Genomic DNA, 16,083 nt, shown 5'->3' with positions numbered 1-16,083 from the left:
TGTCTGTGAACAACCATGGCTTGAACAGAATTTAATTACTGACAATGGATTTCTGAGATTGGAAAGCACAAGAAAGGTGCTCCAGGTCCTTGGAAGACATCTATAAAAGGCTTGGAGGGCCAAATGCTGAAGCTGCAGTCAACTGGATTAATCAGATTGGAAACTGAAGAGAGGAAGAAGTCATTTCTGCTTAGTGAAGTAGGTGATATTGCATTCAGGCTGCCCCAAGGGAGGCACATGAGGCAAAGCAATACTGAAAAAATACATCCGTGTTCTTGGGAGAATAGCGAGAGTTGCTGGTTTTCCCTCTGAACTCATCTGGTCTGAGGATAAATGTGTAGGATCAAACTGTGCACTGCAGCACTGAACCTTGCACCCGGTGCCTTTGTCTTGGTTCTAAAAATAAAGAGTTTAGTTCATGCCACACGAACCAGCTGTTGGCAAATTCAAATACTCTGGTTCCCATTTACACCAAGGCCTTGCTGGGGATATGCAGTGAAATCTCAGGGTAGGTAAAAATATACTCATAAGGTAATTCAAAACACTTTAAAGGACAGCATGAAAGACCACAGCATGGCAAGAATTGGGCTGTAAAAATCATAGACACCGTTTCACTCCAGACAGGTGGCTGTGCGTGTGTGTTGTCCTGCGTTTCTCCAGAGCTATTTGATTTTAAAAAGAAGGCAGATGTCTGTGAGCACGCTTCTTACAGGGTTGCTAGTACTCGCTAATCCTCGCCAGCTCAGGAATCCTCCTCCTAGGTACTGCTGCATTTATACGGGGTGGTGACTCCAAGAATGAATCCACAAAGATGTCAAACAGGAGAACAAAAGCCCAGCAGTCTGTTTATCCCTCCTGTATCCCTTTGGTTTACAAGTGAGTAGTAAATAATGCAAATTCTAATTACATCTTAAATAATCTGAGAGCTGGATGAGCTCAGCCCTCCAGAGCAGAAATGTGGTGCGTTGATTGATTCTTGCTGAAATGCTGTCTAGCGTGCAAGAAAAATCCCTCTGTAAGTGTTGGTTGGCCCTGAGTGTTATCCCAGCAGCTGTTTCCCAGGTGGGGAGCTGGCAACGCCTGCAGCAGCCAAACAGCAGCCCTCAGGTAACTCCTTTTGTAGAGAGGGCTCTGTGTTTAATCATTTTAATACATTCAATTTGAGGATTGCAAGCCAAATGCGAATTTGGTGAAGAGGTGGATCCAATATGTTTTGAGTCCCTGGGCTCATTTTTCATCCCCGAGTGTAAATGGCTGGAGCATCTGCTGTGCCAGCTGTGGCAGCCTGACTCGGAAATGCCCATCAAACAGAGAGGAAGGAAGGGAGAGGGCTCCGAACAGCACAAAGGAGACTGATTCTTAGGTAGCTGATTTGGTTTAGCCTTGTATCACCTCCCACCTTGATCCCTCCAGTTTCCCCATGAACCTGCACAGGGATCAAGTGCAGGAGTCGATCGGCTGCTGTGCACAGCCCAGGCAGGTGAGGAATGCAGCCGAAAAGAACTTTACTCTCTATAAATGTTTCAACCGTGTTAAAGGGAAGGCAGGAAAGGGCAGTTTGAGTTTGATTGCTTGTCCGTCTCACGCCACTGAACAGACTGATTACTGCCTGTGTCCGTCCAGACAGCTTAACCCCTTCTCAAGACTCCACGGTGAATAATAGCACTTGGATCTACACAAAAAAAATGCTTCTGTTGCTGAAAACTTTGTACCATCTATTGATCTCTTGTGTTCCTGCTGACCAAAAGCATTCTTTTTGGTTTTGTTAAACCCATGCCAGCAGCATAGCATTGCTGTCTGATATCTGTACATCACTAACCAGCAGCGAGGATGCGATACAAAACAACATCTAATGTGTGTAATGAGGAACAGGAGAGGTGGGTGCAGTTTGTGTAAATGCAGCCAGCATCTCATCAGACCTGATTGCTCCAAGCCTTTAGCAACGCTGACAGAATAAAACAGCTGCAGAGACAATTTTTACCTGCTGTTTGGCAGATCATGTTCATTGGTTTTAGCATGGAGCTATATTCGCTTCTTCCCCGGCTGCATGGTGGGTGGTAAGTTGTGTGTGCTTCAACATGGCAAGTGGGTTTGAGAACTTGCAGGTAAGACATCACCACATTGGGCTTTAGGGTGCGAGGAATCTGGAGTCAGGGGTGTTTCTCTTCCAGCCCCCGTGAGCTGATGCGAGGGGCTCTGACAGTCCCTTGAGTGAAAGAGAAGGAGAAAAATGGCAAAGATTCACATCTGATTTCCCTGCCAGTGTTTTGCCCTGATGCTCCAGATGTGACAAGAACAGTGTTTTATTCACTGCCTCAACAGCAAGGGCTTTATGGATCAGCTTTTCTGCACACGTCATACAGATAGTCCTCTACACCAGTGAAGCTTCATCCTTTCCTTGTTCACAGCAAGATAATTCACAGTTCCTTCACTGCAAACATGGTTTAAATCAAGTATGATGCCACCAAAATTGGAGGCAGGCAGCAATTCGGGGTTTATGCTAGAGCCACCAACGCTCACATCAGGCATAGCAAATAGGGTACGTCAGTATAAGTAAATTCAGACAGGAGCTTTGATTTTCTTGGAAATTGTGCTAAATTTCAGCTCTAGGACTAGTAGCAAGATAGCACTAGAAGCTTGATCTGTTTTATCTAAATAAAAAGTGTAAATTACATGGCAGGATTCGCTGTGCTCTGCACACAGCCTGTGTGGTGTTAATTAAATCCTCAGCTTCTTTTTTAGTGGAAGGAAGACTGAGAAAACGAGTATGAAATCAATTCTACATTTAATTAAAGTAACTCTCTTCCATTCAGATGCTTTCCCACTATGATATTGGTGATGCAGTTGTAATGATGAGCCAGTAGGAATCGCAAAGAAATTGGTTTTACAACAAAATTGGCTTTAAAGACTTAGGAATTTTGGGGATAACAAACCAGGAGCCCAAGGTAAAAGCTAAGGTCTCTACACAGAGAGGCTTTTGCTCCCTTTATAATCCTTCCTTGGAATTTCTTTACACTGGCTCAGAACCAGTGTTTCAGATGTTTTATTGTAATGTTTTATCATTTTAACCATTTTAATTCCTGTAGAAACCTCAGGCCAGTCCTTTGGTCACACATTGCTGCTCTCCTAAGCCAAGTGGGGAAAGAAGTGCAGCAGGATCCTGAGAGATGCTGTTGAGTGATGAGTACCAGGCACTATCCGAATATTGATGTTTACTAACTTTTTGGTTCACTTTTGTTCTTACACTTTCTTTCTCTGTCTTCCTATAGGTTATAACCCTGGAAGGATGGGTTGACATCATGTATTATGTGATGGATGCACATTCTTTTTACAATTTTATATATTTTATATTGCTTATAATAGTAAGTATGAACTGTGAGATGCTCCCATTGCTTGTCCTTGTGGGGTAAAGTTGTTCCTTGGGCTTTTCACAGAGGAAAGCCAGCTGGGATTCAGAGTGGGAGACCCTCCTCCCGCCATAAAGCGTAATCATGCAGGTTGTGATTAGTGCTGTGCGGACAGATTATTGGCTACAACAGTCCCTTTTAGTGTCACATGTGATGCATAGTTACAGCTTGTCAAGCCGTATGGTCTCCCCTCCCTCTTACTCTCCCAGTCTTGGTATTGTCACCTTGATGCGTCCTAAATACTGTGCCTTGGCCAAGCAACTGCTAATGAGAACAGAAAGCGGATAGGCTGTAGCTTTCCTTCCTTTGGCCTCTTCAGTGTGCCAGAGGACACCTCATTTCAAACTGTTGAACTTCTCCAGAGCCCTTTAAATAACAGTAATGCACCTTTTCAAGGTCTCACAGTGCTATTGTTCCTAAAGACAAGGTATTACTCACTGGAGATGCTGGAGGTTGCCTTCAGAAGCTGCCATCCCATGTTAGCAAGGTTCTTTTTTTACGATGGGCAAAACCTTCTGCAGAGGTCTACATCTGTGGAAAAGTTAAGCGTTTTAGTCTGGAGAAGAGCAGAGGGAAAAGTACCATATAGGTATCAGGTAAGACAGGGGACAGAGGCACTTTGAAGGGCTGTTGTGGCTGGATATTCTTTACATATAATTCCATCCTCATCTCTGTGGTTTTGAAGGGCTTGGGAAGTCAAACCACCACAGCTCCCACCACCAACGGGAAAGGCGCGGACCAGAGCAGTGTGAGAGTTTCCCAGTGATGGATGCTATGCTGAAGCCAGTGGTTTTTGAGCATTTAGAAATGGGCCATGCATAGTAGAGATTTACACTCCACTCTTTTGAACCCTTCCCTACATACAGATCCTTGTAGAAAAGCCAGAAGGTGACTAATTTCCAAGTCACTTGCAGCTGGGAATGGCACCCTTGCTGCTTCTCAAAGAGTATCCAGGCTGATATTATGAACTACAGAATAGCACTGCAAACCATCTCCTGATGGCTTCCCCTGAGGATTCACCAGACAATGGCCTAGATTAAATCCATACGTTTTCTGCTGAGCTTAGCGCAGAGGTTTGGCCATGTAGACAGTGATGCTTTCTTGACGTCAGTCCCTTCTACGCATACAGGCCCTGATTGTCTGATGGGAATATTTGACATTTTCTTTCAGCTGATTTATGAACCCAAGTGTCAAAAAGCCAGTTTGTGGGCTCAACAGCTGAGGGAAGGAGGTAGCCTCAGGTCACTTTGCATTCTTGTCCTTGGGACTTCATTTAGAGAACCTGGTATCACCCAAGAACATGTCAGTTCAACCAGACAATAAATCAGGCCTTTCTAGGAGCACTGAGTCTCCTGGAGATACATTTCTCTGTGTCAGAGAGACACGAGAGTACAAGGTCATAAATGCATGGACCCTGATTGTCCTCCTCAAAATGAGGACACACTGTGGCAGGGTGTGCAGTGGTAGAAGAAGAGGCAGTTTCTATACAGCACAAATTGGACTTCAGACTATCTTTCCTTGCAGGCTGGCCAGGTGTTTACTAGTGATGTGGTTTGTGGTGGTAACTGATTGCGTTGTGTTTCATTCACCTTGTGTTAGTAGCAAATGTCAGTACTGTTGAGGTGAGGAAAGCAGTGAAGGCTGTTGTTAGCATCTTGTTTTGCCATTGCCAAAATAATTTAACATAGCTTAGGAGCAAATTTAGCAGCTCAGGCACATGTTGACATAACATTTGGTGAGCAGACCCTGAGATTTGGCATGTTTGGAAATCTCAGGATTTCTAGGAACCACACTTCGAGTCCGGTCAGCATGTGGTGGTGAAGAGCGTGTCTTCCTTTGTCAAGTCCCTGCTAATTCCTTTCCCTGTGTTTTCTCCAGGTTGGTTCCTTCTTCATGATTAACTTGTGCCTGGTTGTGATAGCAACACAGTTTTCTGAAACAAAGCAGCGGGAGAACCAGCTGATGCAGGAGCAGCGGGCCCGTTATCTCTCCAACGACAGCACAATTGCCAGCTTCTCGGAGCCAGGGAGCTGCTACGAGGAGCTGCTCAAGTACATCTGCCACATCTTCAGGAAGATGAAACGGCGGACAATACGCCTGTACAATAACTGGCAGAGTAAGCGCCGGAAAAAAGTGAACCCCAACAGCACCACAAATGGGCAAAGCCACCGAGGCAAAAAGCGCATCACCTCCATACACCACCTCATCCACCACCACCATCACCACCACCACCACCACTATCACATCAGCAACGGGAGCCCTCGGGGACCATGTTCCAACCCTGAGATCTGTGACCTGGAACTCAAGGTCATGAAACCTGGAGGCCAATTGATGCTTCCTTCTCCATCACCCAACTTGCAGAGCCCTGCTCCTCCTCCAGATTCGGAGTCTGTGCACAGTATTTACCATGCAGACTGTCATGTCGAAGGACCACAAGTGAACTGTAAGTCTTCCAATGCCCCCGCAAGCAGTAAACTGACGGGTGGACTCTCCAACCATGGCAACATGAACTATCCTACCATCCTGCCTTCTCCGACTAGCAAAGCCACTTCTGTTGCGGTTCCTAAAGGAAAGAAGAATGGCAATTCACCTGTGGCTGTGGTTAACAGCCCTGTGAATTTGGGCGCGGATTCTTACGGGAAGCTGCAGCAACTGGTAGGAGAGCATGGTAAGGACAAACTGATTTTTTTTGTTTAGGAAAATTGCTCAAGAGTTAAGATGTTAATTATAGCCATGGATAGTGCTTAAGATGGAGGTTGGTTGTGAACGCTGTTTGAGTGCTGAAGTAGGACAGGCTGAGGGACTGAGTGCTCAGTTCCTTCTACTCTGGTATTTGCAGTTATTGGGTAAAGCAAGATACAGGTTGGTCCGGGCAGTGAGTTCAGGCCACTGCTGGTGGCCTCTTTCCCATGGTTACAAAGCATGTGTTTCTGAGCTCCTCTCATGTGCTTAGTGATATCCTGGAGGTTCTCCCTCTGTTCCCACCCAAGAACAGATCTATGCAGCCCCTGGAATTACATGTCTGGTGCATGACGGACCTGCAGGCTGCAGCCCTGCAGCACAGAAGCCCCAGCTGCTGGGAGATGGTGCCTTGAGAGGGAAGAGCAGGTGGAAGCTGCTGGAGAAGCTTAAGGTATAGGAAACATAAGAAGTTTAAGACAGGGAGGCACTGAAAGAACTCAAACCAGACACTTCTAGAAACCCCTAGTTCTACTCTGACAGTCCCCTCTGCCTCTGGATTTATTTCTGGCAAGAAGGAGCAGGAACTTTGGCGAAAGGTCCGTGGGCGCTGCAGGGTTTTGCGCTGTGCTGCTCCCCAGAAGACACATGTGAGGGCAGGTGTGTAGGAGAGCTGCAGATCTCAGGCTCTCCCTCTCATCTCTCCCATATGCAGAAGAAATGTCAGACTGAGCGTTACTGCAGATTTGGAGCTCCCTTCAGTCTGAATGAACGAGGGGCATCCTGGGTTCTCTTTTGTACCTCTGTCCGGTCCCTGTCTGTACAGACTGCAGCCACACCAGCACTGTTAGTGTAGTTTTATCTCCATTCACATATAAATCCCCCACTGCTGGAGCAGGGATCACATGCAACACTTAGGTTTCTATTTTGCAAAATGTTTCCAGTCCTCATGACTGGAGCTAAAGGCTGAAAATAGAGTCTTAAGCCCTCAAACAGTAAAAAGTCAAAAAGATCTGACTTTTATTTTTTATTCTCTTCAAGCCAAACTCATCATCTGTTTTTTTCAATGCCTGTGTTTTCCAAAACTGTTTATCTGCGTGTGCATGGACACAAATATTTACCCTAGTGATGTGTGTGCTGAAAAAATACCAAGCCTAGCTTGGGGGGCAGAGGGAGGTCACAGTAAAGGTTGCTTGCCAGATAGGTTGGGTGCCTTGTTTTTGTTAATATTTTTTTTTAAGTGACCATACAAAATGGTAAAGTGAATTGTTGATAGAAATTGCCTTCAGCAGACATTTCTGAGTGCTTGGGAGCTTAGCAGGAGGGCAGGAAGGGGCAAGGTTAGTTGCAACGTTCTTCTGTTGTTAAGCAAGGGCTTTATATGAATCACTGGTTCATCTTTAACTCTGCAAGTTAATGCAGGTTTTTATGAGAATGTGTGTTTACCTTGACATAAAAGCCCAGGCTCTGCAGAAGTCTGGAACTGGGAAAGCAAGGATGAGCAGAAGAGCTGTTTTTTGGAAGGCAGTGTTTAAGTGAGAGGTTTGGTTCTTTGTGCTTGCAAGGGGATCTGGTGCTGGGGTCCTCTTCAGAAGAAAGCCCCAGATCTCAGTCCCAGGTGTGACATCCCAGGGCCACTTCAATGGCTTAAGAGATTTTCTCATAACCTGTGGTGTTTCTTCAAAAGCTGGAGGTTAGATGGAGCTGCTGTTCATTACGCAATTGTACTATCCTTTTTTTTACAGAGGCATTTCAGCCCAGAGGATGCTAAAATGCTTGAAACAAATCTCCTGAAGTTGTTTTGTCTCTGTCAGAAGTGTCATATCTAGGGGAAGGGGTGGGTGCTGCAGCTCTTGTCTGGTGAGCGGCAGCTTCTCTGGCACCCTGAGGAGCACAGGGACTGGCAAGGGAAGCACAGTCAGCCGGGGGTCCATCTGGAGACCCCGTCACACAACATATTAGTGCTCGGCTCTTCCCTCCATGGCTCTGACTCTTTCCAGACCCTCCTTCCCACTCCTTCCACACCAACAGGGCTGAATCAGATTCACTTCTGCACCGCAATCGTCTTCATACAGCAGGGATGAAGGATGTGTCTTACAGGCTTCAGGAGGATCTTTAAGTGCCAAATAAGCCAGGTCCTGAGGGTGTAGCTCTGCCAGGCACAGCTCCCAACTCATAATTCTCCATCCTAGCCTAAACATAGCAAAGGAGCCATGTTAAATCCCTCCCCTATGCTAGATGGGGAAGGTGAGATGGGCTCACAAGCTCACCTGACCCTCCTGGCCTCAGCCTCTTTGGGCAAACAGCTATTTCACTTGATTCTCTCTCAGCTCTTACAAGTCAACAAGCAGAGTCTGTTCACTGCAGGACTTGTGCAAGGAGAGCACACAAGTGATAATTGAGAGCATTAGGGAGGCATTAGCAGCCAGGGTACTCAGAGCCCCAGCTGGAAACAAGGTTGGTGTCTGCTGGGAAAGATGCAATTGTGGGAGAGAGTATTCTCTTCCCTTCTTTTGTTGTGGAATTGAACAGCATAAAGTACAGCCTGTTCCTCCGTGTTCTTGTGCCCTGCAATGCTGGGAGGTTATTTTAGCAGGCAGCCAAGGAGACTCTGGTATTTTGAAGACATCTGCGGCGCCAGTGTTTTTCATATGATTTTTAACACTTTGATAGCATTAAAAGATGTCTTGCAAGCCCACTACCTCTGCTCTCCGTGCTACCGTGGCTGTGCTGCAATCTTGCCTTGTCAGATGGGTCCTGATCAGATATACTGTGCTAATGTGTGGTGCTGCTCCAGTGCTGCTTGCAGGTTGAGTAAGGGGGCAAGTATCTCTGATCCTCCTGGTATCTTTGCTGTAATGACCAGGAGGAGGACAGTCCTCTCTTCCAAGGCTGTTCTGAAGGCCAGCAATGTGTGAGTGACATTCAGGCAAGTAAAATACGTTTTGACTCTTGTCACGACCCAGTTTTCGAGCTAATGTGGTGCTTTTATTTTGTTTGGTGCTGCCTTCTCTTTAAAGATGTCCTCAAGTGTCAGGCAGGAGTGGCCGAAATCAGCAGCATTGCTGCTGGGTGAGCTCCAGGCTCCTGGGTCCAGAGCCAGGAGCATCCACTGCCTTTTGCTTGGTGTCCCCAAAATCAATCCAAATGTTCCCATCTAACCTCCAGACATGGGCATATTGTGGGGGAAAACTCACCTTATTTCCATGAATCTCAAGGAAGCTTCCATTGACATTTCAACGGGTATTTTATAGGATGGATCCCCTGCTCGCAGTATTGCATTCATGTTGGTTTTTATTTCTGCCATTAATATCTGGTTCCTAAATATGAGAAAACCTGGAATTTGGTTCCTAAATATGGGGAAATAAAATCTGGTTGCCGTTCCACCCGCATCATCCTTGTTATTACACTTGCCCATGTTGCCTCCGTACCCTGGCTCTGTGAGGGCAGTCGGCATTTCTCCTCACACCACAAAACATGTGGCAACGTGTTTGATTTTAAAACTCCCTGAACACTCAGCCCCGTGCCTCAAGCAAAGAATTCACCTGAGCTTTATTAAAGTCTGAAGGAGACTGAAGGGACTACGTGACTCTCCGAGCTGTGATCCGTGGTCTGTAGCCACCTTTGGTCCATTTCTCCCTCTCCCTCCTCATTATTAGCTAAATGGAAGCACTATCTAAATTGGGTATAGCAGCTTGATAGCGCTCAGATCACCACTAATGATGTTAGCCTGGCCAGATATAATCAAAAATAATTGAAATGGGAGGTGTGCCAGTCAGTCTTCACCCAGCAGAAGAACACAAAATGTCTGCCATGTTCTGTGGAGAGAGGCCCCTTTGCCCCACGTCCATGAAGGGGCTCGAGGGTGGGTGTCGAGCCTTGGGGAGAGGGGAAGAGTCACACAAAGCAAGAGCTGCTTGGTACAATGGGTGGCCTGAAGGCTGTATGAGAGTGTTACATTGATTTGAGGATGCAGCAGAAGTCACCCTGAAGAGAAGCTGCTAACTTAATGTATACTGTGATTAAGTTATAAAAGACGTACCCGTCATTAACCAATTGACTTGATAAATGCTTTCTGACCACCTGCAAAACGAGGGGATGTTTTTCAAGTTTTAGATCATTCTGCATGACAAGAGGGAGACAGAAGATTAAGTAAAACATTGTTTAGAAGCAGAGTGCTTAGTTTATATTTAAGTAATACGTTATAGATGTATTGTAAGTAAGAAACTAATTGATGATAACTAAAATCATCAATTATTTCTTAGTATAGATGTATGTAAAAGTTTTCCAAAATTGTAATAATTATGTGACTATAAGCAACGCAAGAGCATCCAGTCTATGGAGAACTTATGGAGGATGATCCCCAGTGTTCCCTAGCACTGATAAAATAAAGAATACCGCTTAACAGTATAAATGACTCTGCTGTTAAGTTTATTTGTCCGTTTCAGCCCTGCCCTGGCCAGGCCCAGCGCCGCCGTGGCGGGGACACGTTGCTGCCCACCGTGTCGGGCGTGCGAGGTGGCTCACGGTGCGTCTCCCCTTGCAGGTCTGCGGCGGACGCCCAGCCGGCTGTCGGGGCTGAGCGTGGCCTGCCCGCTGCCCAGCCCGCCGGGCGGCACGCTGACCTGCGAGCTGCAGGACTGTCCCTTCTGCGCCAGCCTCCTGGAAGACCCCGAGTTCGCCTTCAGCGAGTCCGACAGCGGCGACTCCGACAGCAACGGCGTCTACGAGTTCACCCAGGACCTGCGGCACGGCGACCGCAGAGACCAGCTCCAGCAGCAGCCGGGCAGGAGGAAGAGGAAGAAGAAAAAACCCAAGGAGAGGAACAAGGTGACCCGCCTGTGGAAGGCTTTTGGCAGCAAGCTGAAGAGGATTGTGGAGAGCAAATATTTCAACCGGGGGATTATGATAGCTATTCTCATCAACACGCTGAGCATGGGCATCGAGTACCACGAGCAGGTGAGTGTGGGACCGGTGCGAAGAGCCCTGGGGGTCTGTGGTTTCATGTGCTTACGGCGTGGTGGCTTGCAGGGACTCTGAAACCATGCCAGAGGAGAAACAAGTGGTTTTCATGCAAGTTGGAAACACCAAATGGGGCCGAGGGCCTGATTCTGCAGGTGTATGATGAGCAGGAGCATCCTTCTGTGTGCAAAAAGCCACGGAAGGCGGCTGGCAGCACCGCTGAGGTGCGGAGATTTGTCACAATGCAGCTCGGAGCCTGATTGCTTAGGTTGTTTGTTGTGAATTATTCGTATAAGTGTGAATTGTTCTGGTGGAAATACCCCTTTGCTCTGATGGTGGTGGTGGTGCACAGTGGACCTTGTAGTGCAAGTAAACCCACACATAAGTTTCTTCTTTGATCTTTTAATCTTGGACCTTTAACTAAAGACTTTAACCATCAGGCAATGCTAAAAGCAACAAAGAAAAAAAAAATAGTTTCTCCCTGGAGGCTCCAAAACCTTTCATTTTATCTCATAAGGTGCAAGTAGGTCTTTCTGTGAAGTCTTTGGAGGGAGGAAAGAGAAATCATGGTGTTCCCAGTATTAGTCTGAGTATGGTGATGGCAGAAGGCGGCGCTGGCAGCTGAGGACAGCTTGTCCTTGTTAGTTGATGGAAGCTCGAGGGGCTGTGCAGTGGGAGAGGGAGGTGAGTCATCTGAATATCTCCAGTTGGTCACTCTGGGGAAAGCTACACTTTTCTGGGCTTTTATTTCTCAGGAGAACTGTTACTTTCAACTGTTTGCTCAGGACATGCTGTGGAATTTCTTGTGTTGCCTCTGTATCAGGTGCAGAAAATGCATCCTAGTGAGACCAGGAGATCCTCATACTGATCTTCTTTGAGGTAGATAGTCAAAGGTTCATCCAGCGTTCCCCAAAATCTCCACTGCAGGATCAGGAGCAGGTCAAGATTATTTCTACAGCTATTCCCCCTCTCTGCTTTGATCTATCTGCTTGGAAAGGCAGGCAGAGTCGCATGATACATCCAAAGGGTTGTCGGGCATTGGAACAGGCTGCCCAGGGCAGTGATAGATCCCTGGAGGGGTTTAAAAGGCATTTAGATGAGGTTCTCAGGGACATGGTTTAGTGTTAGAGTTGGGTTATGGTTGGACTCGATGATCCTGAGGGTCTGTTCCAACCAAAATGATTCTATGATAAGAGGCTCTGCATTTTCCTCTCCATCATTTCCCAGGACTAAGTCCTGCTCAAGACCATTGCAAACAATCCTCCAGAGTGCTGCTACTTTATTTTCTCTTCACTCGTGTGCTTTAAACCCCTATATTCTATGCTGAGACTTTCTCTTTCAGAAAAGCAACTACTCAGCTAAAACACATGAACCTCAGCTGTGCAACAATAAATTAGTTCACACTTACAGAAGAGAGCGTCCAAAGCCAACAAAGAAATAGCTGTCGCTGTCAGCTTTCTGTCTGGTTAGTTGTTCCACAGCAAGTTTTAAAATTAGGAAATACACCTTGTCAGTAGTCATTGAATAGACCATTCATTCCTCGTGGTGGCTGCGTTTCTGCATGGATAGTCTTTTGTCAGGCGGATACAGCTTTGTCAGTCCTTGGATATTGCTGTGACGGGTGCTGGGGGAAAACCTTAGGCAGGCTGCACTTAGAAAGCCCAGGGATCACATGGAGTCTGTCCGCAATCACTCGTATAAAGGTAAATTGTGATAATTGCATCCTTGCTGCTAACGAAGGAAAACTGTAGCCAGCAGGTTTATATTTGATTTTACCTTGTAAAAGATTTGCTTTAAACCATCTCAAAGCCAATGGCAATAAAGATTCTGAAGCTTTTGGCTGCGGAGCGTCGGGCTCCCGCCAGCTTTGCTTGCAGGCCCTGCCCAACATGGGCCCAATAAAAAGGGAGGAATTTTGAAGTGAAACCTGTAAAAGTTCCTCCACGTGCCTGACTGCAAAGTGTCACTGGTGTGCAGCAGGGATAACAAGCCATGGAGCTGTCAGAGCCCAGCTTGGAAACACCTCACCCGAACATTCTGCTATCAACCGACTGACCTCTGGGGCATCATCAGAGCCTGAAACACTGTCCGAAAGCCATAGAAAATGGCTCTAGGCTCCCAGACTGTTTGGCGTGAAAGTCTGGAGCTTCTGTGAGCAAAGCGGGGTGATTTCAGAACCTGCTGCCCTCCTGGTGTGAGAATTGGCTGCAAGACTTGGGGTGTGGGACGGGCTATAAGGAGGAGATGCCTGAGCAAAGCTGACCCAAACCCACAGCATGATGTTGGGGTGGAGGGGAGATGAGAATGGCTTCTTTTGGGCATGCCATGATCCTTATCAGGAAAAGCAGTTTAATCAAAGCTTTCGGGTTACTGAGTGATGGATGCTACCCAGGTCACTCTGCACCTCTGCTCAGAGCAGGTATTATAAAGTGTGAGCCTTCTTTAGGCTGTTAACCAGCTGTGGGTGTTGCCGTTGTCTCCTTCTCCATCCTCCCAAGGGCAAACCTGGACATTTGCTCTTCGTAGAACAGCTTAAGCAGGTTCCTTGGTCTCAACTTGTGCTGCTTGTTTTCAGCCATTGACTGGTTTTATTGAACTGGGCTGCAATCAGTGCAGCAGCCCCAGGGAAGCCCTCCCCAAACCTCACTGTCTGTAAGGAAATGACCAGTCTGTTTTATAAAAATTATAAAAGCTGCTTGCTTTTCTTTTCGAGCTTCTCAGACTTCATAGTCATCAGTGGCTTTGCAAATAGATGGGCACACCATATTAATTTTTATTTCAGAGTGCTGTTCAAAGCCAGGGCATCAATCCCTCTGTGTGTGTGGGAGGGCTGGAGGGTACTGAACAACATATGGCGTGGAAGATAGAGCAGTACAGGTCCTTGGTGTGTTATCTCGCCTTTCATCCCGGGACGTGGCAGCGCTCTGCAGAGAAGTCTCACGGAGCCCTCTTGAGGCAAGTGAGCATTATTGTCCATGTCTTCTGGGTGAGGAAATTGAGACTGCGAGGTGCCAGGCTGGAGGTAAAACCCAGCGGGCTTTGGGCTTTTCTGCCAGCTATTATCGTAGCCATGGGGCAAGGGAACATATGTGCTGCAGTAGCGCTTTGGTAGCCCCCTCTGACAGGGCAGGAAGGTGATCTGTGCACTGCTGCAGTCCCGCATGCTACCTCTAGATAAATGAGAGACCTGTCCTATCCAAATGCCCTCAAGGCTTCAATACATGTTTTTATGGGAATCTGAAGCTCACAGCAATCTGCTCACACGGTTGCTCTGGCTGCTCTGGGCTAACAAAACTGGCACTACCCCATTTAATGCAAGTAGCCCACATAACACTCTTTTAAAAAAGGATCCTGTCTTATGGCTAAAGCCATGACCCCCATAGCAGCTATCTGACTGACAGGAATGATGAGGAGATGCTAGAACTGCTTTGCACAGACCTGCCTTTATCAGTCCTGCTCTTCTCAGAGGCAGATGGAAGGTTCCGTGGCAGCACAGCCGGTTTGCAGCAGGAAATCCGGGTAACAAGAGGCAACTGATAGTGGGAAGTGAGTTTCTTTGAGACTCGGGTCATTAGCAGCAATCGGATCCTCCCGCACAGCGCATCGCGGGGTTAACAGCCGGCTCTGTCTCCAACTGCTGCCCTGTACATGGCTGGTAATTAGGAGGTTATAGGATGCTGCTAGTTAGCAGCAGCACAACTTGTATTTCAAAGGTTAATTGACTGAAGTCCCTGGTTTGTTTGGGTTTTTTTTTCCTCCTTTTGTGCTTTATTTATTTATTTGCCTATCTCCAGCACGAATAGGCACTCCCACATGAGGAAAGCCAAGTACGAAGAAGGCAATCCTTGCATTAATCTTCCAGGCAATTTCGATACGTTGGATGATTTTGTTATGCGTTCGTTGCAGCTGACAGTTCTCCAGAGTATCGGAGAACGTGCCATGGCACTGCAGCAACCGAGCAGGAGCAGCGCGCTCCAAAAGCGGCACCTCTGCCGTGCCCTGGGGCAGCGGGATCGATGCCCAGCACGGGCAGGTCTCGTTCCAGGAGCTGTTTCCAAGCGATTCCCTGCCACTGAAAGCCAGTAACTTTTTGTCCCAGAGTCAGCTCCTGTGTGTGCTTCACTGACTGGTCTGAAGAAATAATTGCTGCTTAGAATCATAGAATCATTTGAGTTGGAAGAGACCCTCAAGATTGAGTCCAACCATTAACCTGACTCTGGCACTAAACCATGTCCCTAAGAACCCCATCTGTACTTCTTTGGTCTGCCTTGATTCCCACCTCCCTGATTGTCCAGGAGAAGGACAGAGTCCTGTTCATTTGTCCAGGAGAGATGCTGGTGTTATCTCTGCTGAAGGGTGAGCTCTGAATTCATCTCTAGGACCTCTGGTTTAACTTGCAAGGAGAGACCCACACTTGGCTTCCCAGAGGAATTTGCAGAAGTAGCTGTTGATACTTGTAATGATTCCACATAAAAGGCTCAATTTACATCAAATGGCACTAGAAATGCTATTTTATATTCACTTCTCAGACGAGAAGTACAAATTAGTATTTGTTCCAAGCTATTGCTGTTCAAAGAGCTTTTAATTGCTTTTCTGATCCCTCATCCATGGCGTTTCATTCAGAGCAGCTGTCTTTGGGGTAGGTTGGAGCTGACCTTGGGGGGTACCCAGTGGTCCATTCCTTATCAGTGCAAAAAAAGTATTGGTTTCGAGTAGAACATTTTATTATTCTAGAGTTAAAGCAATTCTGTGTGATTTAAGGTAGCAACTAGCTTCTCTAGTGACGTTCTATTTTAGCATTTGTCAATTTTGGCTTGAAAAATTGGTTTGGCCTGGAAAGCTCCACACTTACTCAGAAAGCAGAGGAGAATCTTTCAGCAGTTTAAAGCAAATTGCTTAAATTCCTCTTGAGTTGTGAGTCAATAAAACATTATCCTGATCTGAGATTTTTACTTGCAGCTAGCAAAACTTGTGGACTCTTCAAACTTTCTGCATGATCCAATTTTGAGAACTCACACACTGGGCTGGACTTGAA

At 46.8% G+C, this 16,083-nt stretch overlaps 1 protein-coding gene across 1 annotated transcript in view; it reads left to right on the top strand.

Annotated features, from left to right (window-relative positions):
- Positions 1 to 16,083, top strand: part of CACNA1H (calcium voltage-gated channel subunit alpha1 H) — a gene marked incomplete at its 5' end in the record, with an annotated part of 222,698 nt that overhangs the window by 135,079 nt on the left and 71,536 nt on the right. Inside the window, 3 exons of the mRNA XM_080353920.1 lie at positions 3,270 to 3,362; positions 5,286 to 6,075; positions 10,633 to 11,045. Coding sequence (XP_080210046.1) covers positions 3,270 to 3,362; positions 5,286 to 6,075; positions 10,633 to 11,045 — 1,296 coding nt within the window. The remainder of the gene's footprint in view (positions 1 to 3,269; positions 3,363 to 5,285; positions 6,076 to 10,632; positions 11,046 to 16,083) is intronic.

The sequence above is a fragment of the Nesoenas mayeri genome (genome assembly GCF_963082525.1).
Source record: "Nesoenas mayeri genome assembly, chromosome: 15".
Classification (NCBI taxonomy): domain Eukaryota; kingdom Metazoa; phylum Chordata; class Aves; order Columbiformes; family Columbidae; genus Nesoenas; species Nesoenas mayeri.
Note: the sequence above shows the minus strand (reverse complement) of the source record. Positions and strands in the feature narration are given on the sequence as shown.